This window comes from Monodelphis domestica, chromosome 2 (assembly GCF_027887165.1).
Source record: "Monodelphis domestica isolate mMonDom1 chromosome 2, mMonDom1.pri, whole genome shotgun sequence".
Classification (NCBI taxonomy): domain Eukaryota; kingdom Metazoa; phylum Chordata; class Mammalia; order Didelphimorphia; family Didelphidae; genus Monodelphis; species Monodelphis domestica.
The window spans coordinates 253,037,632-253,065,190 of NC_077228.1; the positions used below are offsets into that span (position 1 = coordinate 253,037,632).

The following is a 27,559-nucleotide window of genomic DNA, read 5'->3' on the forward strand; positions in this document are numbered from 1 at the left end:
ATACTAATTATATGCTGCTTTATATAATACCTATGAGGAGATTTAGGGGTCAACTATGAAGTTCTAACCTATGGACCCTAGTGGTGAAGATAGTTGATCAAAGGGCCTCCTTCACATTACATTAACAAATAGGCACAAAGCATAAAGTAGGATTGGAGAGATTCTAACTAGAATTGGGAATTCTGAGTTCTTTGCCTAGCAAAGCAATGTAATTACAGAGCAATGTAAAATAAAGTTCTCCAGAGGAATCACTCTCTTCTATCACAAGAGTGGTGTAAAGCTGAACATCTTGGCCAAAGGTAGCAGGGAAGAGTCAACTAAGATAATGAATATGAAAGGATATGTCATTATAATGTAATCATATAAGGTAGCTTATGGGGGCAATACCCTGGGCTAAGTGATATATAAGTTATCGGTCACAATTAAATGTATTATTCAACATACCTCTCATCCATTTAGATAAAGCATCAGAATTCAAAGAACAGTATATACAATACCCATCAGAGGCTACTAGAAATGTCTGATAGCACAGGTCTAAGTTTATTTTGCCTTTTTATACAATATACTACAAACACCAAAGTATACATAGGTTGTCCAGGAATCTGTAGGAAGTTACCTCTATACTCCTTTCTAAAAGATGATAAAAGTCTCCTCAATAGCTTTGCCCTACCTCTTTATGAAATGATCACAGAATATATTGAAAGTAGCACTACCAAGAATACATTATAATATAGAGGACCACTTATCTTCAAAATAATAAAATCAAAGGGGAGAAAAGCTCTATTTTTACTTTATCCTTTGTACCTAGATTTCTGTTATTCAAACAGAAGCAACAGAACATATAAAGGCAGGATTAACAATGTGGCAAAAATCATTCTACACCCCTCAAGAGATGAAAATGGAGAGGCTCTAAGCCCACTGGGCCACAACACGTTGTCTTTACCTTAGGCACCTCTATGAGGAGTAGGAAGTTGGGATATGTGCTAGCTGTTGTGAAGAAGATTTATTCTAAGTCAGTCCATTTTCATCCCTTGACATTAATTATTAAAAATAGCCTCCTTGATTTGTTTAAAAACAATAGCATTAGGAACAATATGAAGATGTTGACATGTATAACCAGTGCTGGGTTTTGATATTCCAGGACTGCTGAGAAGAGTTTACTAAACAGTTTCTTTGTCTGCTGGTCCTCTTCATCTTGTTTCCAGGCTATAGTTCTGCATGGAGAAGTCATTTGGGCCTGAATTTAAAAGATGTGAAATGCCATAGATCTGTTTTTGCTTTTCTTTTTCTTCATAATCATAGGTACTTAGAAAAGTACCTGGCAAAAAGTAAGTACTTAATAATATTTGTTGATTTGTTTGTTAAATCTGGTTCCAGGTTCCAACCTCTGCTGAGAAGAATTATATCTAAATTCAATTAAGTTCTCCAAATTTATCCCTTAAGTTTTATTAGAGAGTTGCGCTCAGAGGAAAAAAAAAATAGGACAAAACAAAAACCACGCATGTAATAGGTCCAAAATATATAATTTATCACTATATATAATCACCCATCATATGAAGAAATGCAGGTGCATAAAACATATGGATAATCTAATATCTAATCATAGAAGGTTGTAGTTATACTGAGGGTCTACAGGATCACCATAAATATAAGGATTGAAAGCAAAAGTATTTTGACAATCTTAAAAAGGCTGGTTCAGGAAATTTAGGTTTATTCATAGGTCTGGTTGTTTTACATAATTTACTGAGTCCAGTTAAAAGATTATTTGAATTGTGTATTTCCAGACTACTTTCTTGCAACTAACTCCTTAGAGCTATTATCTCCCCCCACTCCCACCCCCTGGTCTCTAAATTTCTCTTTGGGAAGAGAAAGGCCATAACCATCAGTACTTGGAGTGGATGAGAACAAAACTATGCTTATACAAATAGCATATGGAGCATGAGTAGGCAGATAAATTAATTTCACTTGCTTGAAAGAGATAAAAAAAACTTTTGATTTGGAGCCAATGGAGTGGTGGAGAGGAAGGAAGGCAAAGATGAGACTTAAAAAAAAAGTGGGACTGTGAAATAGAATCAAAATTGTTGGAGTTGAAAGGGATTTCTGAGATCAACTAATTTAATTCCATCATTTTATTGATAAGGAAATGGAGGTGAAAATGATTTGCTCATTGTCATACAGCAGCAGTCAAAACTAAGACCAAGGTTTCCTTATTCCCATACCAATGCTCTTTTCCATTTTCAACAATTGCTTCTTATTCTGACTATAGATTCTGATGGGCATTTCTTTGTGGAGGGCCTTATAGAGTATTTTAATTAAAACATAAAATTGGGAGTATTTCTAAGTAGAAAATCTAAGTTACTTTTATAGGTCCAATTATGATTACAAAGCTTTGTCCAAGTACTTTGGAGAAGCACATCTTTGCTAAAAGATAGTCAACATCTGTCTTAAATTCATATTTATTCTTTCATTTCAACCCCCATTGTCTTCTACTGAAATCCTGAGGACATTTAATTTAAGCAATCCTGCTTATTTAGTGTCTCAAAGATTATAGTGGAACCCAGGTTATTCTCCTTAAGTTATAGGATTATTGATATTTCCACTCTCTTTCACCAACATAGTCAAATGCAATGTTGACTTCGATAACTGGTTTCATGAATTATTCATTGGAACTGTAACTGCCCTCAACTTCCTCAGGGTCCTACACAGAGGCTATGTACCAAAATGGAGGCTAGGAGGTAGGTTTCGAGAGGGCCCCCAACCTCTTGGATTCTCTCCCAGTCTGTGTGTCTTCACTTTCTATGAGGTCCTTAGGCTCCTGCTCTATGTCAGTAATGCACAGCCCTATGCACAGGACCCAGGAGCCTAAACATCCTCAAACCCCATTTGCCTATTTATGACAATTCCTTTCCATACTACCCACCCCCTTTAAAAGATTTTCTACTGTGGGCACTTGGCTGAGCTACACTTTTCCTTTTCTCTGACCAATGATGTCTTCTGCCCTTTAAAAGTTGTATCTCTTCCCTTTTCAATACAATGACTTCAGAAGCCCCATATTGCCCCATCCCCTCCACCTACAGGCCCTTAGCAGCCTCTGTCCTAATTCCCACAAGCTTTCATTGTGGGCCCTCCACCTCTTTATTCCCTCTAGTCCTTGATTCCTCGGAGAAGCTCTAAGCCCCTATACTCACATCCTGTTTTCTCTTCTGCCTCATTCCCCAATGAGAGAAAATTCTTTGCCCTTCAAGTATTTGTTAATGATGCAGTTTTGGATCTGAAAATCCATTTCATTTGATAGTAAAACCACCTCTTTTATTCCTGGCATTGCATTAGATTATTCATCTTTGGGTTAAGGATTTTGCAGGGGATTACATGGAGCATTTTCAATCATTTCTCTTTAACACATTATAAGCTTCATGTTACAAAAAAAAAAAAATTTAAATTTTGGTCTTGGCTAAGGGAGCACCATTCAATGCCCTTTTATCTTGGATCTTTAATCCTTAGGACAGCACCAAGCTAATTAAGTAAGAAAATACAGGACATAAGGGACCATAGGCTTTTCAGAAACAAAACACAACAATATTTGGAATTTAAGAGAGAGAAAAAAAGCTTCTTCATACTTAAGGAAATGTACTTCCCTGTTCAAAGAAAGTGTTCCTGATTGCATAGAATTTTTCCAGTGTCACAAAAGTCCTACTGAGTAAGTTCTTTTACCAACTTCGTTGTCACCACTTGATATCCACGTTGTCTGTGGGGGGTTCAGCAGCACTGTAAGTGGTGTGTAAGGCTTCCAGGACCTTTGGGGAGTCTATACCATCTAGCCATTCTTGATATAGCCTCTGCACATGTGTGTTAGTTTCTGGGAGCTGCACAGGGATCTCAGCATATACTTCTTCCATTCGTCTCAGCAGTGCCTTATCTGGTTTTCCATCTTCAGTTTGAGTTTGGCCTTTGCCATTTAAGCATCCTTTCGAACACAAACACATACACTTGTCATGTTAGGTAAGCGCATACTATTTAAACAAACAATTTTAGCTTACAAGGGAAGGCTACTTGCTAGGATAAGGGAAGGATATAGTATCCCTCACTCCTGTACTCTGAACATAAATATAGGTGCAGATATTTAGTTTCATAGAATCCCAAATTCTTAGGGAGAAAGAGGGGGTTCTCAGGGTTATTTAACTCTTTTCTGAAACATGAATCCATTCTATATCACTTTTAGCAAATTATTTCTTTCCTATACTTGAAAGTTACCAGTGATATGGAACTTATTACTTCCCAAGGCAGCCCTTTTCACTTTGAGGAAATTATAGTTAGAAAGATCATTCTTATTATCAGAAACTTACGTCCTAATTTCCTAGGTCTATTCTTGGAGGTTAAGTAGGTAAATTTGGTCTATTTTCCACAAGTTTATTCCAAAGTTAATTATTCAGTTTCAAAAATGATTTATATAAGGAAGGTTATAAAGGATAATGGAAAGGTAAGTGTTGATTGTAAACTGGCTTATAATATATTGGCAACTATTATTTGGCATCATAAAACGACTGTTCATAAAATAAAAGCAAAGGATAACAATCAGTCAACTTGAATGTTAAAGTGGTATCTATCCAATATTAAAAAACAAAACAAAACATTAGAAGGCCTCCAGCATATTGAATAAATCTTCTTTGAAGAATTTATAGAATGACACAGACAAGAATTACACAGAATAGGGGGCAGCTGTGTAGCTCAGTGGATTGAGAGCCAGGCCCAGAGATGGGAGGTTCTAGGTTCAAATCTGGCCTCAGACACTCCCTAGCTGTGTGACCCTGGGCAAGTCACTTGACCCCCATTGCCTAGCCCTTACCACTCTTCTGCCTTAGAACCAATATACAGAATTGATTCTAAGACAGAAGGTAAGGGTTTAAAAAAAATTACACAGAATACAAAGCTTTAAAATAGAAAAGTGGCAGTCTTTAGAGGTGGAGGGAATACAATGAGATAATAGCTTGATCACGGTCAAAGTCAGATGCCATCAGGTCGAATGCAGGAGCTATTCTCTACTGGGGCACCAACTCTTTCTGGGGCATATCAAAATGCAGAAGACCATTCCTGTAGTAAGTCATTAAGCCCACGCTATCTCACATGGTAACGCGTGAGTTCTAGAGTGGAAAAGTGACTTTCTAGAAAAAAAGGCACCCACAGAACCCCCGTCTGTGTGACTTCTCTCTCTAATGGAATTGTTATGATTATTGTTCTCTCCCCAATATAGGAGAAATAATGAGGGCAAATACTTATAGGGTTAACATACATATATCCCACCTTAATCCCCCCAGATTATTACCCTAAAAGAAAATATTCACAGAATTAAAACCTAAAGATTATTACCCATTACCCCCCTCCTTTCCCTCTCCACAGAGTTACATTCACTCCCATTACAAGCCAGGTAAGCCAAGAACATCAATCACCTTCAAGCCCAGGTTGACAGGACATACTTCGCTGGTTTATGATGATGTTACAAAAGCCAGAGCAATATCTCCAAGTACCCGAGTGAAACACAAGAAAAATGTGACTTGGAAATTGAGGAAAACTCCAAATCTGGTCTGTCATTAAACTGCCCTCTGACCATGTACCTAGCTACAAAATGTTTTGTTACCTATCTCCTAAGTAACTGTGATTGATTGTGAAAGCTGAACAAAAGTTACAATGATTCTCCTAATTGGTCATCCCCTAGGTCAAGAGGGACTAACCTCCAAATCACCCTGTTTATGTCATTCATCTATTTTTGTCATAGCAACAATGTTTCATTGACTATATCCTTAGGCTTTGTGTCTTTTGTTAAGTTCTATGGAAACATGTATGTGGAAAATTGACTGTGTACCAGAAAAGCACGTACTCACTGAACCTATAAAATAAACCAACCTTGTACCATGGCAGAACACTATGTGATGCCTATGCATGTGGGACTGAACACATAGTGCTTCTCACTCCATTATTTGACCAAAATCATCACACCTGGACAGAGTGGACTCCGGACCCTCAGAAAGATCGCTGGATGGCTCTCTAAATATTCCTTCTTCCTTTTTCTACTAGTGTCAACAACTGATTGAGTTGTCAAGATGTGGCATGGAGACAGGCAGCTATTCAACTGGTTGTTAAACTACACTAAACTGGACTGATGCTAAGTGACTGCTAAGTCAGCAAGGCATAGTAGCCAATTCGACACATGAAAGAGGACATAGGTAGTATTTAGAGGTCACAAAATATGCCCTCGTGTTCTGGGAATAAAAGCACTATGGTAGATACCACTGAATTCTCAGACTACTCTTACATAAGTTTTTTTCTAGGTTCCTTAAAAGTAAGTAAGTGCTGGGGGCAGCTAGGCGGCTCAGTGGATTGAGAGCTATGCCCAAAGACAGGAGGTCCTGGGTTCAGACCTGGCCTCAAACACTTCCTAGCTATGTGACCCTGGGCAAGTCACTTAACCCCCATTGCCCTAATGCTTCCCTTAGAACCAATACACAATATTGATTCTAAAATGGAAGATAAGGGTTTTTTAAAAAAAAGGGAGCGCTGGAAATACTTTTCAATTGGGGTATAGGTAACCCAAACCACAAAGTACGCTCATAGCTCTGAGTTCAATAGCTATGGGTACTATATTTCCTGAATCAGGTAATCTGACATAAGATATTCTTCTTGTAAAGCTTTAATTAAAGTTCTTTGTCTTATGAGAAGCATTATATGAAGCTAATGCAGGATAAAGAAAATAGAATCAAAATAATAAATCACAATTTAAAAATGTAAATAAAGTTAGCTTTGAAAGGCAACAAAACTGGTCAAATACAAAACTTGATGTTAGTATTATACTGTCAAAGTTAAGAGACATAACCGTTCCGTCAATTAATAACTGAGAAATGGATTGGGGGGGGGTGTTCTTTGTTAAGAAGTTTGTGGGGAATTTTTTTTAAACTTTTACCTTCGGTCTTAGAATCAATACTATTTGTTGGTTCTAAGGCAGAAGAGTGATAAGGGCTAGGCAAGGGGAGTTAAGTGACTTACTTGCCCAGGGTCACACAGCTAGGAAGTATCGGAGGTCAGATTTGAAACTAGGTCTCTAGACCTGGCTTTCAATACACTGCATCACCTAGTAGCCCCAGGGAATATTTTTGTTAAAGTACCTGCAATGTTGACATTTTTTAAATCAATTTTCAATTTAAAAATAAAGTATATTTTCTTTTCTTGAAATTTAAACTGTTTCAAAAAATTAGGGAAATTTGGTCCTTTTATAGTTTTATAAACTACATGATAACATACCATATTTCCCCCCCAAAGGAGGGTAGGTATAAGGTGGAAGGGCCATATAGCAGCAGGAAGGGCTATGGTAAGGTCATTATTCATTTTTAATGACTTTATTAGACAGAAGAGCTAGATAGGCAGAAATATGGAGAGATAGAGCATTTATCTTATCCTTTGCCAGGAACTGTGCTAAATGCTGGGGGATACAAATTTAAGCAAAGAAGGTAGTATCTATTTTCAAGGAGTTTAAAATTCAAATAGGAGAAATTACCTATCAGAGATCTATGGATAGAAGAAGAGTTTATGGCCAAAAAAGATATAGAGAAATTCAAGAGGTAAAATAGGGTGAGGAGAGAATCACTGTAGTAACTTTTCTCTAAGGTTTAATTACTAAAACATACAGAGAACTGAGTAAAAATTAAATGAAAAGCCATTACTCAATTGATAAACTGTCAAAGGTTATGAAAAGGTAAGTCAGGAGATATCAAAGCTATCTATATAAGTTATATGAAAAAATGCTCTAAATCACAATTAATTAGAGAAATGCAAATTAAAACAACCCTGAGGTACTACCTAGCTAATATGGCAGAAAAGGAAAATGACAAATGTTGGAGGAGACATAGAAAAATTGGGACACTAATGCAATGTTGGTGGACTTGGTGTAGACCAACTATTCTAGAATGCAATGTGGAACTTCTCTCCAAGAAAGTACTAACTTTATATCCTTTTTTTACCCTGCAATATCTCTCTTAAATTTTACCTGATCAAAGATGATCAAAAAAAGAGAAAAAAGGACTCATCAGTACAAAAATATTTATGCCAGCATTTTTGTGGTAGTGAAGAATTGAAAATTGAAGGGATGTTTATTGTGTATATGGTACATACCAAATTGGTATATGAATGTGATGGAATACTATTGTATTCACAAAGAATCCATCATAAAGAAATAATGGAGGGGATAGTTTCAGAAAAAAAAATGAGAAGACTTGTATGAACTGCTACAAAGTGAACAGAGCAACTATGCATGCAGTAATAGCAATATTGCAATGATTATCAACTCCGAAAGACTTAGTAACTCTGATCCACACAATGATTCACCACAATTCTAAAGGAGTTATGATGAAACATGGTATTCATTTCCAGATAGAGAACTGACAGACTCAGGGTGCAAATTGCAGTATATAGTTTTTTATCTTTATCTTGTCCATTCCTCAGCTTTTTAACATGGTTAAAGTAGAAATTCATTTTGTATGATTGTACAATGAGTTTTGGGTCCCCTCCCCCCTTTAATGGGACATAAGTGAATTTGGAACTTAAAAAATAAAGAATAAAAAAGTCTGTGTAATAGCAAAAAAATTTTGATGGTGGAAGACAATGCATAAATAAAGGGGAACTTGGGCAGCTACAAGCAGGCTGATGTGGTGATAGAGAAGTCCAATGAGTTGAGCAGGGAATGAAGTGAGCATGAAATGGTAATCTGGGGTAGGAAGTGACCGATCAGGAGAGTGAGCAGTATGGCAGAAGTTTCTCCAGGGAGGAAGAGGGTTAAGTGAGAAGGTAAAGAAACCAAAAGGATGGGGGCAGCTGAGTGGCTTTCAGGTCTAGAGTCTGGAGATCCTGTTTTCAAATTTGATCTCAGTGGCATGACCTTAGGCAAGTCACTTAACCACCATTGCCTAGCCTTTACCACTCTTCTGCGTTGGAACCAATACACAATATTGATTCTAAGACAGAAGATAAAGAATTTTTGCTTTCTAAGGTCCAAAGTTAAAAGTTCCTGCTATAGAATAAAATTCTCCTATATTTGGTTTTGTTAATCTTAAGAATGTTTTATCAGGTATAAGGAAAGATTAATTTTCAAGGAGCTTCATATATAAAAATAATTATGGCAGAACTTTTTATGGTAACAAGGAATTGGAGATATAAGTACTCATCAATTGGTCAAACTAACTGTTATATGTGAATGTAATGTAAATTCTCTAAGAAAGTTGACTAGGAAAACAGAAGCATGGAAAGACTTCTTTGAATTAATTCAAAGTGAAGCAGAAGCAAGAACAGAGACTACCCAAATGTAAATGGAAAAATAACAAAACAATCAGAACTAAATGGTGTGAAATAATGACCATGCTTGATCCCAAAAAGCAAAAACATAGAAGACACTTGTCCTTGCTTCTTTACAGAAGTGGGAGACCGTGGGTTGGTTTGGTTACTTCTTCAGTTTTCTTTTTGCCTCTTTCTAAATTCTTTGTTATAAGAGATGTACCCCTGTGAGGAAGGTGAAGGGAGTAAAATAAAATAAAAACTTATTTTGAAAAATGTCAAGTCTTCCATGAAACTGAGAATATTCCTTATTTCATACATAGATACACTTCACAAGCAGAATCTTTAGCATAAGAGAATGCACATTGTAGAGATAGGGAGAGCTTATCCTATTTTATTTCATTCTTACCTCCAGGACAGGCCAGGACCTCTACAAAATGATAGGGGAACTTCCCCTTTTTAAGTTTTAGGACCATGTTCTGGATATTTCGAAAACCATAAGCAGCAGCAAATCGTAGCACTATTTCCCCATTTTTTTCCAGAGAGATCTCCTGGAAGTCCTTGTTTCTATACAACAGATAAAATACATTAGTTTACCCAATTTCCCCTCCTGCAATAGTGGGCCACATAATCAAAAATTTACATGGTATGGGGTACATTTGCATGATTACAACTAGTGACTGACCAGAGCCTGCTAGCATTTAATGAACATTTCTCAAATATATGCAGTATAAAAATCCCACACTCTGCAGCAAGTAAACACCAAGAACAATCTGTTTCTGTGTTGGGGGCATGGTCTCTATCCTCAAGGACCTCATGTAGTAAAGAAATGCAAAGGGCTACATTCATGTTAAATAAGATGTGAAAGTTATAAAATATAACCTCTGAGGATAGTTATTTAATAGTGGCAGTGACTTGGTGGTCAGGTCCTAATCAGGTTTAAATAGCTTACTTATTTAAAAAAAATTTTTTTTGGACAAGAAATGTGGCCAAACTGACTGCATGCTAGACAGTTGAGGATTGAGTCCTTTATTAATGTTTTTTTGGGGAAATGGCTTCTTGTACAGTTGGCAGAAGAGTGATTTTGCCACTTTATTTCATGATTCTCATCAAAGAAAAATATCTCAAACAATTATTTTGTTTAGTGGCAAATTATAGGAAGTATATTTTCATTTTATAAAAAAATCTGACTTTGGGGTGATTGAAGGCTTCATATTTGAATATCAATTGCCTTTCAAAACCACCAGGTTTTTTTGCTACCATGAGTGCTATAGAAACACTAATTAGGGAAATTCCCTATCTACTCAAACTGTACTTACTTCAGTGCTTTGTAAGTGATTTCCTTGATGTCCATATCAAATAGTTCTTTGGCTGCATATTTAAAGATGTGTTCCAAATAACCATCTGACCTGGTCCGACCATCTTGCACTATGTCTCCCTCCTTTATCTCACCAAATCTTGAGAAACAGATAGAAACAGTTCCAAAATGAGGTCAAAACAATCAATCTTACAACTCATCCAAAAAAGGGAAAGTAAATGGCAAAAAAATGAAGTTAAATAATGTTTAGATGGCAGGTGGTCTCTTCTTTATTTCTGAAAAAAAATTAGATTTTTAAAAGTTGTAGCCCCAAACTTACTCACCATTATGCGGGAGAATCTCACTTTATTAGTTTTGGGTCAGATCTATTGTGATAGTGTATTCTGAACCTCAGGTTATTTACAGGAATAATATTCATGCTTCCTACTAGAAATAATTATGAGGCCTAAAAAAGCATGGGCATTTAAGAGGTAGAATACATCTTGGAATTAAATGTTTTCATATGATCGATCATGTAGTTCGATAGGGATGTGATTAGGGTTTTGAGGTTAAAAGATTACTCTAATTCAAATATGAGTAACATGGAAATAGGTTTTGAACAATGATACACGTATAAGCTAGTGGAATTGCTTGTCAGCTCAGGAATGGGGGAGGGAAGAGAGTGGGGAAAATCATGAATTATGTAATCATGGAAAAATATTCTAAATTAAAAAAAAAAGAATTCAATGTTTTCCCTTTATAGATAAGGTCCAGATACCTAGTTATGCCAGCAAAAACCAAAACCCTAAGTCTCATACCATATTGTTTACAAAAACAGAGAAGAACATATCAGGTTTTTTGAAGACACTTGCAGTTTTCCCAACATTAATTATTTATGATTGCTTAACTCTAAAAGTGAGAAAGCATGGGTAGTTTGCAGCTAGCTATTCTTTTACTTATTTCAGTTGTTTTTAATAACTAAAGGAAAATGGACCTTCTCACAGGCAAATAAAGAGTTTCTATTCTCTTCTTCATATCATATGAAGGCAATGCTTCCTTTATTGGGTTTTCTGCACGCTGTTTTTGAATAAAGTGAAACCACATAGCCAAATCTCATCTACTGAAAGTTTAACAGGTGAAAAAACATCATCAGCCTTCATGTGATTAATAGAATTGAAACTTGCCAAACTATAACAAACCATCTGCATACTATTAAGAGTAGTCAGCAAGAATAATGCCATCAATATCTAGCGGCAACTGTCAATGCTAAACCAAAAACTGCTAGAACTTGTAGTTCAGCATAGTCTTATATTTCAACTTTCCATCCTTTATTGAGATAATAGAAAAAAGTCCTTCTGCTAGGAATCTGTGATCAGGGATAGGGAGTGCTCAGAAGAAAAGTTCTAAGAATGAGAACAAAATCACCCACTTTCATAGGTGGCACATTATTCCCTATAATTTCAGAAAAAAAGACTACTTTTTTGTTTCTTTTCCTTTTCTAGAAGTTGGGTAGGAAATAGCAATGTCTAAAATCTTTACTAACTAGGGTGGTGTCCCAAATAGATAGCACTGCTATCCCTAAATACTATAGGAATAGCCTGTTTTAAACTAGTTTTCATCTCAAAGTCTACAAATCTGCAACTCATATTCTTGATATTACTATTATGGACTTCTGCTGCTTAGAGGAGGTTCCTCAGACTGGGCTAATACAGCTAAACTATGTCAGCTATCATTATCTTTCACCTGACCTCATGAAAATTTCATCTTAAGTGTTCTAACCTAGTTGCAAGCAGATCCAGTTTGATTTTCCACTCTGAGAAATTGCTCAGAATCATAAGGAATACCTTAGTAAATAAACATTTCCCAAATAGGAGGTAGAGTCACAGACAATCTTCTTTCCCTTGTAAAAACCTAGACTCATACCCAAATCAGACAGACTAGCAGGAATTGTCTTTTTTCACCTTGCCCCTGCCCTAAGGTAATTATTCCTAATGCTTTCCCAGAGCCTGTTTTACCACTCTCTGCTCACTGTCAACATCCAAGGACTTCAGGGTTTAAAAGGTCTCTACAACAGGAAAAAGAAATCTTTATTGTCTGAATGACAGTACAGGATGGACAGATCCTCAATTGGCTCACTGAGTTTCTGTTACTCTCCATATAGCCAGCACTAAAATTATCCCCCCTTTGAGGATTAGTCCTTGATTAACTATTATGCATGCGTGTCGTTAACTTATGAGGTAACCAATAAAAGACTGAATGTTTTGTCTTCTGTTTCCCACTGACACCCTGGACCTGTTCAATCCCATGCTTCAAATTAATTTAAGCTGACTGTAGTTAATTTCCACTACTACCTCATTATTTCTTAAAGTTTTTTATATGTAATAAAGTTTTCACTTAATATGGTCAAATAATAATAACAATAGCCAACATAGTCCTTACTATGTGCCAGGCTAAGCACTTTAAAATTATAATCTCACTTAATCCTCACAACAACCACAGTTGAGCAAATGAAGGCAAATAAAGATGAAATACCTTGTCCAAAGGCCACAAAGTAAGTGTTTGAGGACACATCTGAACTCAGATTATCTATGACTCTGCCGAGCACTCTATACACTGGACTACTTGTACTTCAAAATGAAAGCTACTCACAGATTGTCTACTGCAGCTTCTTTCACCAATTCTTTTTTTTGCTCCATAATCTGGATAATTTCACCTGTAGATAAATGGGAGACAGATACTTAAACAACAATTGTGACATGATATAAGAGTCAACCATTGTTTGAAGGCTGAAGCTTGAGATTTCTCTAGACCATGTCCACTCATTCATACTTCATTTCCTCTCACAATCAATGAATGAATCAAGCATTTATTAATAAGCTCTATGATAGGCTACAGAGATACAAAGACAAAGACTTTGCCCTCGAAGAGTTTATTTTACTGGAAGGTTCATTCACACAATATTCTAACTAGAGGCAACTCTGAATACATTCTCTATAATAAAAGGCTTTTAATTACATGGTATGGAGCATGTCACATCACAGCTCCAAGTGCAATTATTTAATCAGGTTTTAGTCTTACTTCATGTCTCAGAGATAAGAGATACAAGATAAATCATCATGTCACTGAAGCCTAGCAGTTTTCTTAATATGTCCAGATCTAATTTTTTTCTCCTGAGCTATAGTCCTGAATCATCAAATTGCCTATTAGACACTTCACAATAGATAGACAGTAAGCATTTCAAACTCAAAAAATCCAAAAGGAAACAAACTACCTTTCCTCACAATCCCATTCCTTTTCTGAATCTCTACCCATTAATGCCAGTGATACTAGTAAAAGAACAATTAGGGTTTTTCTCTGTTGACACTCTTTTCCACAACATTGATTATGCTAATTTTTGCCAAAAAGGCAACAAAGCTGCCTTGACTGGCCTGGTGGTAGAACCAGGTTCAAAGCTGTCCCTCTCTTGAAAGTTTCTTGGAGTTTCTTGCTATACTGACATGATTTCCCGGTCACTTAAGGCCCATAAGGAGTCAGGACCCTTCAGATTTTGTGGATGTCTTGAGACCATGTGAGTACTTGTACCTTTCCCTGATAACCAGATGGATGGGAGTTGTGTCTATCCCTTCTATTTTATGGCTAAGTAACCTTCCTTTTGTTAACTGTTGAATTATCTCAGTAAGCTTTGCTTTATCCCAACACTGAACTTGAACTAAAAGGGTGCTGGACTGAGTAACCCTGCATGCCACTGTAAAATGAAAGTGACTATGCCTGTCATGTAAATTTAAAGATATAACAAGTTTTGGCTACACGGCCAAAAAGGTAGGAGAATAAAGATTGTCTCCTAGAAGAAGGTCTTCCCCTATCAAAGTGCCATTACATGAACTTTAAGAGGTCTAAGAGGCAGGTTCATTGGCATCCTAGAATTTCAGTGTGGCAGACAATCCAGCACTCCCCAAGAAGCAAGGAGATCCAGGTTAGCAGAAGCTGGGATAAGAATCCATCCAGTACTTAAACTGTACTACAAAGCAGTAATCATCAAAACAGTCTGGTACCAGCTAAGAAATAGATGGGTGGATCAATGGACTAGACTAGGGTTAAATAACCTCAGCAAGCTAGTATTCGATAAACCCAAAGATTCCGGCTTTTGGGACAAGAACTCACTATTTGACAAGAAATGCTGGGAAAATTGGAAAACAGTATAGGAAAAATTAATTAGGTTTAGATCAACAGCTCACACCAAGACAAATTCAAAATAGATAAATGACTTAAACTTTAAGAGTGAAATAATAATTAAATTAGGAATGTGGGAGTTAAGCTAAATTGAACTAATTTCTCATTCTCTACTCCCAGACCAAGTTGGTCCAGGGGAGAATATATCCCCTACATATTGGGGAAAATGTTTGTTCTTTTTATATCTTTGAATTAATTATCCCTTTGTAAAAGATGAATCCCTTGGGGGTAAACTTAAATTCTGGGAGAATGAAGCCAGAGTGCAGTTTGTAACTATACCATATAATTTTTTTTTCCTTTTCTGAGAAGTGATATCAGAGGGTTTATAATTCTCTCTCTCTCTCAGATCTACCTCCCCCATTACTACCCTGGTGAAGTACCTTTGTAACATCTGAGATGCTTATCCTTAAATCAAAGAGGTAATCAATAAAATTTTAGGCTTCCTCAGGAGAACCCAAGGTGGAAAAAACAATACAAGATTACTGAAGGGGTTATAGAATGATTATTTCAGCAACACTATTTTTGCACCAGGGACTTCAGAGGTAATATTAGGGTCAGGAACATAGCTTCCATTCTGACACTTCTTGTGTCTCATTTGCCTAAGTAAAATTGCTCATAGAATCCTGATACCTTCTTTTATGGCAGCTTCCTCTGCCCAAGTTTTGGTTCTCCAAGCTCATGGTGGCTTTTCAGAGGCTCTTTTACTTCCAGCTACATGTGTCATCAGTAATGGGGGTTCCCTTTAAGAAGTCCAGCTTAAACTTATTAAACTGAACTTTAAAGGTCACTTGACAAGTCCAAAGATCCAAGATTTTGGGACAAGAAATCACTGTTTGACAAAAACCGCTGGGAAAGCTGGAAAGTAGTTTGGCAGAAACTAGACATAGACCAACATCACACACCCATATATTAAAGTAAGGTTAAAATGGGTACATGATTTAGACATAAAGGGTGGTATCATAACCAAATATGGGGAGCATAGAATATTGTACTTGTCAGATTTATGGATAAGGCAAGAATTTATGACCAAACATAGAAAACATTACCAGATATAAAGATTACATCAAATTAAAAGGGTATTACACAAACAAAACCAATACATCCAAAATTATAAGGAAAGTTGAAAATTAGGGAAAACATTTTTATAGCAAGTCTACAAGAGCCTCATCTCTCAACTATATAGAGATGTAAGTAAAATTTGTAATGATAGAAATCATTCCCTAACTGATAGAGAATATAAACAGGCAGTATTCAGAAGAAGTTATCTATAAGTAATATAAAAAATTTCTCTAAATCAATACTGATTAGAGAAATGTAAATAAAAACAACTTTGAGATACCAACTCACACCTATCAGATTGGCTACTATGACAGAAAAGGAAAATGACAAACAGAGATGTGGAAAAATAGAGACACTAAAAGTACTATTGGTGGAGTTGTGATCTGGTCTAATCATTCTAGACAATAATTTGGAACTGTGCCTGAAGGCCTTTAAAAACTGTGAAGCTACTAGGCCTATATACCACAGAGATCACAGTAAAAATAAAAATGCATATGTATAAAAATATTTATAGCAGCTCTTTTTATAGTAGCAATGAATTAGAAACTTAGGCAATGCCCATCAATTGGATGTCCAAACAAGTTAAAGAGTATGTGTGCGTAAAATAGAATATTATTGAGTATATATACATTTAATATATACTAGCATGTGTATATATGCATATATGCACATATATGTAAAATTAATATAATACTATTGTACTATATGAAAAGATGAAGAGAATGGCTTCAGAAAAACTTTAGAAGAATTATATGAACTGATATAAAGTTAAGTGAGCAGAACCAGGGGTAAAATGTACACAGGAAAAGCAATATTGTAAAGATAATCTTCTCTGATAGATTTAATAACTATGATCAGTACAACCCCAATAGACACAGGAATTCTTTCTGGAGAGAAAATTGATGGCCTTAAAACTATAGATTGAACCATATTTTTTTCCCTTTGTTTTCTTGCCTTTTTTTTGCCCATAAGAAAGCTAATGTAGAAATGTCTTACATAATTTCCTATGTACAATGAGTAACATGTTTCTTGTGATTTCAATGGGTGAGAAAGAATCTGGAACTGGAAATTAAAAATGAAATTTAAAAAATAATTAATAAATGATTAATGCTATGAAAAACTATGATTCCAGAGGACCAACTATGAATTATGTTATCTCTAAACATATCTCTAAACTCTCTAAACAGAGGGGTTGATCAATATGAGATGCAAGGTGAGATAAATATTTTTGGACCTAGCCAATGCAAGAATTTGTTTTGCTTCATTGTGCATGTTTGTTAAAAAAGATTATGTTTTGCTTTCTGAAAGAGAGGCACGATGAGAGAGTAAATAAATGTTTGTCATTTGAAAAAAAATTAAATAAGAAGAATCAACATAGTTCCACCAAAAAATTGCCTTTAAAATGTTTTCAGGATGACTTTTTCCTCCCAACTGGTATCTGAGATCAGGAGAACACTGCATTCTTTCTGTTTAACTTTTCATTTGCTACAAGGGGAAGATGACAGTGATATTAAAAAAACAAAACAGAACAACCTTCTACAACACATTAAAAAAGAAACACATGAGCTTTTTATCTGATCAACTCAGTCTAAATATTTTCCTGCTATTATATCAGTCTCTATTTTCCATTTCTTTAGTACATTAAGGCTGAAGAATAGTAGTCTTTAAAGAGGAAGTTTTGGTTCCTTGGGGGATACTGGCCTAACTACAAGGGATGAGTGGTTGTAATCAACTAAGGAGGGTAGAATGATGGGCCTACTCTTATCTCCCAATGGTTTGCTACTTGGTGCTCTTTCCCCTTAATCCTTGCTTCTTTCTATATTTTGCTTTGATATTCTAAATCTTTTGTTTTTCAAATGAATTTTGTTATTATTTTGTCAAGCTCTGCAAAGTATCCACTTAGTAATTTGATTGGTATGACATTAAAAGTACAAATTTTGGTTAACACTGTCATTTTTATGATATTGGCATGGCCTAGCCATGAACACTCAATATTCCTCTGGCTATTTAGGTTGTTCTTTAATTCTTTTAAGGAATGCTTTGTAATTGAATTCATTCATTCATTTATTTATTTGTTTGTTTTGGGGGGCCCTTACTTTTTGTCTTAGAATTAATACCATGTATTGGTTCCAAGGCAGAAGAGCACTAAGGGCTAGTATGGGTCTTAAATAATTTGCCCAGGGTCATACAGCTAGGAATTGTCTGAGGCCAGATTTGAACCTAGGAACTCCCATCTCTAGGCTTGGTTCTCAATCCACTGAGCTACTCAGTTGCGCCCCACCCCCCACCTCCCAAATGAATTTAAATGAGACTTTTTTTTAAACCCTTGCCTTCTAGCTTAGATAGATACAAGTATTGGTTCTAAGGCAGAAGAGTGGAAAGGACTAAGCAACTGGGGTTAAGAGACTTGCCCAGAGTCACACAGCTAAGAGTCTGATGTTAAATTTGAATGGAGGAACTCCCATCTCCAAGCCTGGCTTTCAGTCCACATCCCCACATTTATGATATCTTGTATCTGTTCCCTTCTCTATATTTTCCCTGGTTCAGACTTTCATAACCTCTCTCCTATATTATTACAAAGGTTTCCTTACCTCTAGTCTCTTCCTTTTCCAATCCATTCTCCACACAACTGTAAAAATGGTTTCCCTAAAATGCTGATGGGACCATATCACTTTCCTATTCAATAAATTTGTATGGCTCTTTATCACTCTAAGCTCAAATATTACTTCGTTAATTCAATTTTTTAAAATGTCCATTTTTCAATGTATATACAATTATTTTATTAGTACACGTTTATAATTTATATTTAGCAAGCTAACAATGTTACACATATTTTAAAAAATATCCTCAAAAAGGTTTTATTAATGGAAGAGCATAAGCAAAAATATCTGGGGACCTTTGGTGTAAAAGAACTGTCAAACATAAAGTGAAACAGGACACATTTTATGATAATATTGTTCACTTTCCTGTTTACCATGTTAGCTCATCTTTTTCCCTCTCTCTAGATGAATGTCTATGTGGGATTTCATTACTTTCAAATAAACAAAAAAGTACAGGCTCTTAAATCTGAAAATTGGCTAAAAGGTTCAGAACTAGGTCCAGAATATGTTCAGAACTAATGTCCAGAATGAATAAAATGTGAAACAATAGCAGAAAAGGAAGATAACTTATAACTTGTGATTCTATTTGCCATATTTATCTACTAAAATTATTTTCATTTAGTTTCAGGAAATGATTCCCAGAGAGAGGCTGGGAGACTAGGTTCTGAAGATTTCTTGACAACTCCAGTTAATCCATCCCACTCCCAACCCTCTCCCTTCACCCAAGGATCATGACTGAAAGTCAGTTTGTTAGTATTACGATATGATAGTGTCCCCTTTTCACTTCCTGTCCTTTTTCCTGTGGCTTTTGAGATTTAGACCTCTAAGATAAAAGATAGAGGAGCAGCTAATTACTGGAGCCCAGGGAGAGGTATAAACACCACCCCCATATAAGGGTTAAAATAGGGGTTTGGGTTAAAGGGTTAAAATAAAAGAGCAGCTTTTAACAGTTTTATTAAAATAGAGATAGAAAGGAATATTGTAAAGGAGGAAACTATATGAAAGAGGTAGAGAAAGAAAATTTCCAAATGTCTATACTAGTTATCCTATAATGCCTATAATTACTACCTAAAACTGCCTATGTCTTCCTATAGCTGCCTATAACTCTCTCTAATAACAACAATCCCACACAAAGTTCAAACCCAATCCACCCCAAACAAAACCAACCCAACCAGTGGTTAATCCAACCCCAATTCGGTCTGTCAACAAAGACCAACCACCTCCCAGAAAAGTTCAAGAAATAAAAAAATCCCTAAGAGCCCAAACAAAAAGCCAAAAACCCCAAAGGCAAAAGCCCTCTAAAGGCTAAAGTCAAAAAGTTCTATCAGTAAGCTCAGGCTTACCTTTTATATTCCAGCAACTAAATGCCAATCACCAATCAAACAAACTCCCAGTACCCAACTTCCCTGCAACTGCCAGCACCTAACCCACTGACCAAATGATGCTGGCCCCTTTTATACCCTTTTCCTACCTCACTTCCTGTCTTTATGGTTCCTCCTTCCTGTATCTATGTTTTCTACTTCCTGTCACTGTGGGCTGGTTAATCACTACACATCTCTATATTAAGAGGACCTCCAGGTCCCCCGTTAGATTAAAAAAGGAATAAAGAATTCCTTTTTACACCCAGCAATAGCCAGATGCATCTGCACAATGAGGCAACCAGAAGTCAGTGTAGCTCTGAGTGCTTTAAAGCCTGAAGCAGAGAGAGTTGCCATAAGCCACAAAGAGAAAAGATTCACAGCTGCAAAGATTCAAAGAAAAAATTCACTGTGAATTCTTTTTTTTTTTTAAACTCTTACCTTCCATATTGGAGTCAATACTGTGTATTGGCTCCAAGGCAGAAGAATGGTAAGGGCTAGGCAATGGGGGTCAAGTGACTTGTCCAGGGTCACATAGCTGGAAAGTGTCTGAGGCCAGATTTGAACCTAGGACCTCCCATCTCTAGGCCTGGCTCTCAATCCACTGAGCTACCCAGTTGCCCCCTTCACAGTGAATTCTAATGAGAAGGTAAGCTGGAAAAATTTATTTCCCTCACCATATTCCTTGTTTTTTTTTCTTATTTTTAGCTTGTGATCTTGACACAGGAAGTAAAGGACCCTCTCTTATTCCTTTCCCACAATCTAAAGGTGAGTGTGAATAGTATTTCCCTTAACTGTGCCCACAGACCTGAAAGGACAAGAAGAAGAAGGTGGACTATGAGATAGGAAGAGGAGTCTATTTGCTATTTCATTTTGTAGTTCATTTTATTTTTCATTATATAGTTCAGTAAACTATATACTTTATATATATAAATGAAGATATATATGTACACACACACACACACACACACACACATACACATATATATCATACTAAGTCTCTGAATTCAGAAAATATAGTAAACACTGAGGAACTAGAGCCCAGAGGAGGTATGGGCTGATGAGTAGAAGATTTGGTATTTCAATATTTTGAGCAATATCCCATTTTTCCCTCGAAATTAATTTGGAAGCTAGCCAGGGAGAGGTTAATAAAGAGTACTTAGCAACAAGGTTGCAGGGAGTCTATGATGGGAAAAGCACTGGGAATATTGCAGCCTTTTAGGAAAGAGATATTTTATGCAGACACCAGATAAAGTAATTTAGAAAGTTGGTCTGGCACCTTAAATAATGCACCATTTGGTGAGCAACTTAGATATTGCTCCTACTTAATTAAATTCTCTTATTGGATAATTATTTAAGTCACAAGTCATCAACACAGGAAGTGTTGGAGCTACACAATCTACACAATTCAATCTAAAATTAAAGAACACTAAATCTATTTAGTTTATGAAGTTTTCTAGAAGTTTCCATTTTGGTATGATTTAAATTAGTTGGTTTTTTTTTTTTTTGAGATAGATGCACATGCATTCACATGCTAGTGGTTTTCATTTTAAGTGTTTATTAACAAAAAATATAGTCAGTGGAAACTATGTGGATTGGGAGGTCTTGGGTTCAAATCTGGATTCAGATACTTCCTACCTGTGTGACCCTGGACGAAACACTTAACCCTAGACCTTACCTTTCTTTCTATTTGACTGACATCAAGATTAGGGAACTATGTATATTATTGTATTATATGGAAATAAACTCTATAAATATTGTATATACTATAATTAGGTTAGTAACAGTGATAGAGTCTGTAAATATTTAGCATAGAATGTACATATATTGTATATAAAATTAGGTTATAGATTAGACTAGGGACTTAGAGAATAGTTATAATAAATAGGGAATAGATTAGGAGTAAGTTAAATTAAACATAGCACAGACAATTAATTATACTTAGAAATAGACTTAAGCTGCATTTGCAGATAGTAATATTTTAATTGTTTATTGTAAAGCTGATGCTGAAATTGTGTTTAATGAAAATATATATATATAGATAAAATAGTTTGCAAATAATTATAGATATATAAAAGAGGAAAAATGCTTATATTAGTTTAATTTAGCAAGAGTAAGTAGTATTAGCACTAAAATTTAAATTTCTTTGTAATGGTTTTGTTCAAACATTTATTGTACTGAATTTATTGTAAAACCCTAAAACTACCCTTACCCAAACTTTCCTACATAGAATTCCTTAGAGTAGATAAAGTTAGCATAGAATAGTGATAGAGTAATTGAGGGAAGTTTATTATTTGGGGGGAAGTAGTTAAGAAATTAGATTTAGTAGATTGGTAACTATAATGAAAATAAGTGACCTTGAAGGTCACAACAAAAAAAGGGGACGATTGTGGAAAGGAAAACTAAAGCAAGTTTTGGACTTTCTGCCAATCAGGTGGAACAAACAGCAGTTGGAATGTTAGAGAGAAGATATTGAAAAGGGGAGGGGGCAACTGGGAGTGGCAGTTGGTTTCCTGACTCTCTCTCTTCCTGGCCCTCGGACTGGAAGGAGCCTCTCTCCCTATCTCAGAATAGAAGTGCCTTTATTCCCAATTTTCCCAACTGTGTGCCCTACCTGGATTCCTGTGATCGTGTCTTCGAACAAAAGGACTTAAGAGAAGCAGTTTGAACTGTAAGGACAGTCTTTAGGAGCATCAGCCCAAAGAGACAGGCCCAACCAGCTCTGAAGATCAGAATTTTTCTTCCTCTTGCAGTCTACTGCTAAGATTTTGAACTTAAGAAAACTAGCACAGATTAGCACAGACAGGAATAAAAGAAACCCTCCACTAGCCTGCGAGGCCCGGCCTCAGCTCAAAAGCTGAGAGACTCAAACCCAATCTAGGGAAATCCCTCTTCCCTGATACCTCCCCAATCCAAACTTGTTATTAAAATTCATCTTTATTTAAATAACCACAGTCAGATAAGAGGACTATTATTTCAGGGGACATAGAGAGAGCTGAACCTTAAGACAGTAATTCAACTATAAATGGTCCTTATTGGACCCCTGCTGGCAACCCTGGTCAGGGGAGACTTGTTCCTCAGAGGGTCCGTGCTTACCTGCTCTAGGGTATCTTCAACATCAATCAATAGAGAAGACATCCCCTCAGGCTATCTTAGTTGGCCCATTTCTTGGGAACCCCATTTTTCAAAAATAGCCTCTTGGCAGGGGGCATATCTCTCCTTTTACTTCACCAGCAGTCATATTCCCTCTCTCTCTCTTCTACTCCTCCATTCCCTGTTACAAAACCTTCCATATCCCCTGTTCTTCAATCCCCAACACATTTTTCCTATAAATATTACAGGTTCAAATCTGGACTCGGATACTTCCTTACCTGTGTGACCCTGGACAAGACACTTAACCCTAGACCTTACCTTTCTTCTGCCTAGGGAACCAATGTTTAGTATTGATTCTAAGACAGAAGGTAAGGGTTTAAAAAAAATTCATATAGACAGGGGTGTAAAAATACCATCCTTGGTTAAGAACAACTGGTCTATCTTATAAACTTTATAGACTTAGCATTCTTCAAGTGAAGTTCTATTTCTTATATACAATAAAGATAGTATCTCTTCTATACTAGCCAATATCAAACACATTTCTTAACACTAATTACAAAAAACAGACAAAAACAAAGTGTTTTTAGGTTAGCAACAAATTATAATGACGTACACAGAAAAATAATTTTACCTGATGTTAACACACAATCAACATCATGAGAATTATATGAAGCAGTGTAAAAATCTTCTCTAAGTGCTTCCAGTTTCTTGTCATAACAAGGGGCCACAATGATGTGGAAAATTTTAGCTGGAGACAAGTTCTGCAGAGAAAAAGTAAATCATCATTTCAGGACTGGTTTAGAACTAACAATGGCACCGTAGAAATGACAAGTAAGAAAGAAAGTGTCATGAGCTAATGTAAAAACAAATGCAGCAGCCTATTTACTTCTGTCCTGCCACTCAATTTAAATCACATCTCCTATGACTAACAGAAGTCAACCTGGCATAATGGGAAAACTAGCCAACAAGGGTCCAGTCCTCAGAGAATGTGCAATATCTCTGCCCCCTGCCAAATCAATCCACTGGAGACCTGGAGTTTCTCCTTCTGGACATGTATAATGGAGAGGCCTTACTCCTGCTAAGCATTCTACTTTCTGTTCGCTTATCAGTGCTTATGCAGGGATGAAGCCTTAAAACTGGCCACTGAACTAGAACTGAGTGTGTATAAAAAAAGCTTTAACAGATGAAAGTTTTCTCTCTTCTAAGGAGGACGAAATGCTGTCAGGCTTCAATTGGAGAGGCCTGATGCTGCCAGGCTGATGACTCTCCCTACTCAGTCACCATGTGGCTATGAATCCATGATGCCACCTCCATGTGGTTTCCTGATTCTAATGAGTATCAGAGATGGAACTAAATAGGCCCTTGAGAACTTTGAGAGGTTAGAAGAGCCACTGAAAGTCAAGAAAATTAAGCCTATTTTATTGAAGGTTTCACCAGTAATCAGTTCTGAGAAACAATTTGTTTGACCCAGCCTAGCATCAGATTAACTTGGCAACTGAGACATCATGTTCTGCAAGCAAGGGAGCAACTAATCCACTGACTATTTTTTAATTAAAACCCCTTACCCCGTCTTGGAGAAGAGTGGTAAGGGCTAGGCAATTGGGGTTAAGCAACTTGCCCAGGGTCACACAGCTGGGAAGTGTCTGAGGCCAGATTTGAACCTAGGACCTCCCATCTCTAGGCCTGACTCTCAATCCACTGAGCCACCAGCTGACTATTTTGACTGAGAAATGAACCTGACTGGGAATGGGTATAGCAAACACTTTTACTGAGTTTGAGCTCATTGTCCCAAGAACCAAATGGATATGTAGAAGAGAGATATATATGGACCCTTATTCAGGAGCGTATGGGTTTATACTTATTATACTTGCTCAGTAAATATCCTTTGTAAAAGCTAAGTGATATTAATTGGTTATTTGATATTGAGGAGAGATTAACTGGTCAAATAAATATTGGAGTAAAAACAAGTTATTAATATAGGGGGGCCCAGATCTGCCAGTACGGTTTGGGGGAGTGATCCTACAACACTTTATGCTATAATGGAACACACAGCAAGTGGGTATTTTTAGAAGGAAGAACAGACCATTAAAAGGGCATATGGTCTAATAGGCTGACACCTCCAACAAAATTAATCTCTAAATAGATAAGTACAAAAAACTAAGGGAAATCCTGAGGTCTTTTCCCTAGGAGTCTACAAAAAGAATGCCAAGTTTAAGCTTTCCTCAAGGACAGTTAACCTAGCCTTGTCACAAAATTCTATCCCTCAGTTAACATTTATCTTCAAAGATGTCACATTTATTCCTACTTCTGTGCCTTCCTTCATGTTCTTTCCCTACTCTGAAATGTTCTTCCTATTCCTCTCTGACAGTCCCCCTCTTGCTCCAGAGAAAAAGAAATAGATTAAAAAGAGAAATGGAAATGCAAGTTCTTTTGAGTTTCTCTAGCCCTTTCTTGAACTTATACAGCAAGGGAACAACAAGATTCAGCACCTGATCAATATCTTGTGCCATAATTTAATTCAGTTCTCAAAAGCACTATAAGGGCTTATAAAACCACCTGACAACCATCTTGTTAGATAAGGACTGAAAATATTTTCATTCTCATTTTATACATAAAATTGGAGGGAGGGGAAAGACAGACAGACAGACAGACACACACACACACACACATGAAAGGGATGGGGGGAGGAGAAAAGTGTGCCTCTGAAGGAGTTGGTGGGGAGTGGGTGGTAGGATAAAGAGTGAAGGACTCTGAAGATAAAAGAGCTCAAACACAGGTTTTCTCATTCCTGGATTTTTCTACTGTGTTTAGTTACCACCCAATTCGATTATAAATTCCCCTAAAGTACAGAAATGCTGAGACTTTCTTTTTTGGTTTCTCTTGTAGCTATTTAAAAGAGAGTAGTTAAAAAACCTGGGGAGATTATTTAAAAGATTATTTTAAGTGGTGCTGAGAAATGGTTATCTCTATATTCCACTGGTACTCAAGAGACTACTATTAAACTACCCAAGCAGCAAAGATTTACTGAACCCCCTATGTGTGTGCTAGGGCTTGCAGGGTGATACAACTGAGATATTACCTTCCTTCTAAAATTCCCTTCAATTTATCCTATATATTTCTTATCTGTACACATCATTGCTCACATGCTATCTCTCCCTATTAGATTGTGATCTCTTTGAAGGCAAGGGCTGTTATGAATTTCTTTGTATTACCAGTGCTTAGCAGTGCTGGCACACAGCAGGCATTTAATAAATGCTTGCTGAGTTGACATATATGAGAAGCACATGGTACGATGCCTGGCACATAGTAGGTGTTTAATAAATATTTATTGGGGGCAGGTGGTAACTCAGTGGATTGAGAGTCAGGCCTAGAGATGGGAGGTCCTAGGTTCAAATCTGACCTCAGACACTTCCCAGCCGTGTGACCCTGGGCAAGTCACTTGACCCCATTGCCTAGCCCTTACCACTCTTCTGCCTTGGAGCCAATACACAGTATTGACTCCAAGACGGAAGGTAAGGGTTTAAAAAAATATATTTATTGATTTGATTTATTGAAGCAGACAGGTAGCATAGGGGATAGTGTTGGACTTGGAAGTTAAGGAGACCTGAGTTCAAAACCTGCCTCTGACACTTAACAGAAGTGTGCCCCTGGGCAAGTCACTTAATCTTACTAAGCCTCAGTTTCTTCATCTATAAAATTGAGATAATAATAGCACCTATCTCACAGTAAAGATCAAATGAGATAAGATATAAAGTGCTTTGCAAGCCTTAAAATTCTCTATAAAGGCTAGCTATTATGATTATTGTATAACACACATATATGGCATAGTAACGGGAAAAGTGACACTTTGGATTAGCCATTTATTATAGTAGCTTGGTGTTAGTGCCTTTTCTCTCTAAAAGAAGAAGAAGGAGAAAAAAGAACGGGAGTGAAAGAAGAAAACAAAAATATGTATAATCCCTAGAGGCAGAGTCCCATGGTTAGCTGCCCTTGGTATTGCTGCAAACTCTTCCTCTATAGATTTAGAGGGAGGCTATAGGACCTGGAATCATTGTGAGAGACTAAACATCCAAAACATAAAGCTGACTTTAGATCGTAAGCATTACAAACAGAAAAAAATCCAAAACTATCAGGTAAATAAGAGACATAGAAAAAAGAAATTACCTGCTGTCTGGCAAAGTAGTCCTTCACTAGTGATCCCATGATCTGTTGGGGGGATTTTGCAGTACATATATGTGGTGTAACTGGATTACCCAACACTCTTTCTGCATACCGGATCCAACCTAAAATGATGTCATTAAGTTACCATTAGATTAATCTTTAATGCTTCTTCTACATTCCTAACCTTTAAAAATTCCTTATTCACATAAAATGAAGCTGTTTCCCCTTTAATGTAAAATGGTTACATGAAATGTTATAAACTAAAAAAAAATCCTTCTCTTTTAGTTCAAAAGGAGCTAAAATCAGACTCCTTTATTCATATATTTTTTTCATTAATGATAGTAAGCTCATATTTTATCAACTTTAAATTTACATAGCAAGAACAAACTACGTGTAAGTCCATACTCTGGATAGAGGAGGGACATTAAGAGATAAAAGGACATCTCATT

General features: G+C 36.5%; 1 protein-coding gene across 1 annotated transcript in view; it reads right to left on the reverse strand.

Annotated features, from left to right (window-relative positions):
- Nucleotides 1-519: 519 nt before the first annotated feature.
- Nucleotides 520-27,559, reverse strand: part of NARF (nuclear prelamin A recognition factor) — a 78,899-nt gene continuing 51,859 nt past the window's right edge. The window contains exons 6-11 of the mRNA XM_001368153.4: nucleotides 27,114-27,232; nucleotides 23,581-23,710; nucleotides 13,259-13,322; nucleotides 10,632-10,769; nucleotides 9,722-9,879; nucleotides 520-3,964 (exon numbers count right to left, since the gene is read on the reverse strand). Of these exons, the coding sequence (XP_001368190.1) occupies nucleotides 3,723-3,964; nucleotides 9,722-9,879; nucleotides 10,632-10,769; nucleotides 13,259-13,322; nucleotides 23,581-23,710; nucleotides 27,114-27,232 (851 nt within the window). The 3' untranslated portion in view covers nucleotides 520-3,722. The remainder of the gene's footprint in view (nucleotides 3,965-9,721; nucleotides 9,880-10,631; nucleotides 10,770-13,258; nucleotides 13,323-23,580; nucleotides 23,711-27,113; nucleotides 27,233-27,559) is intronic.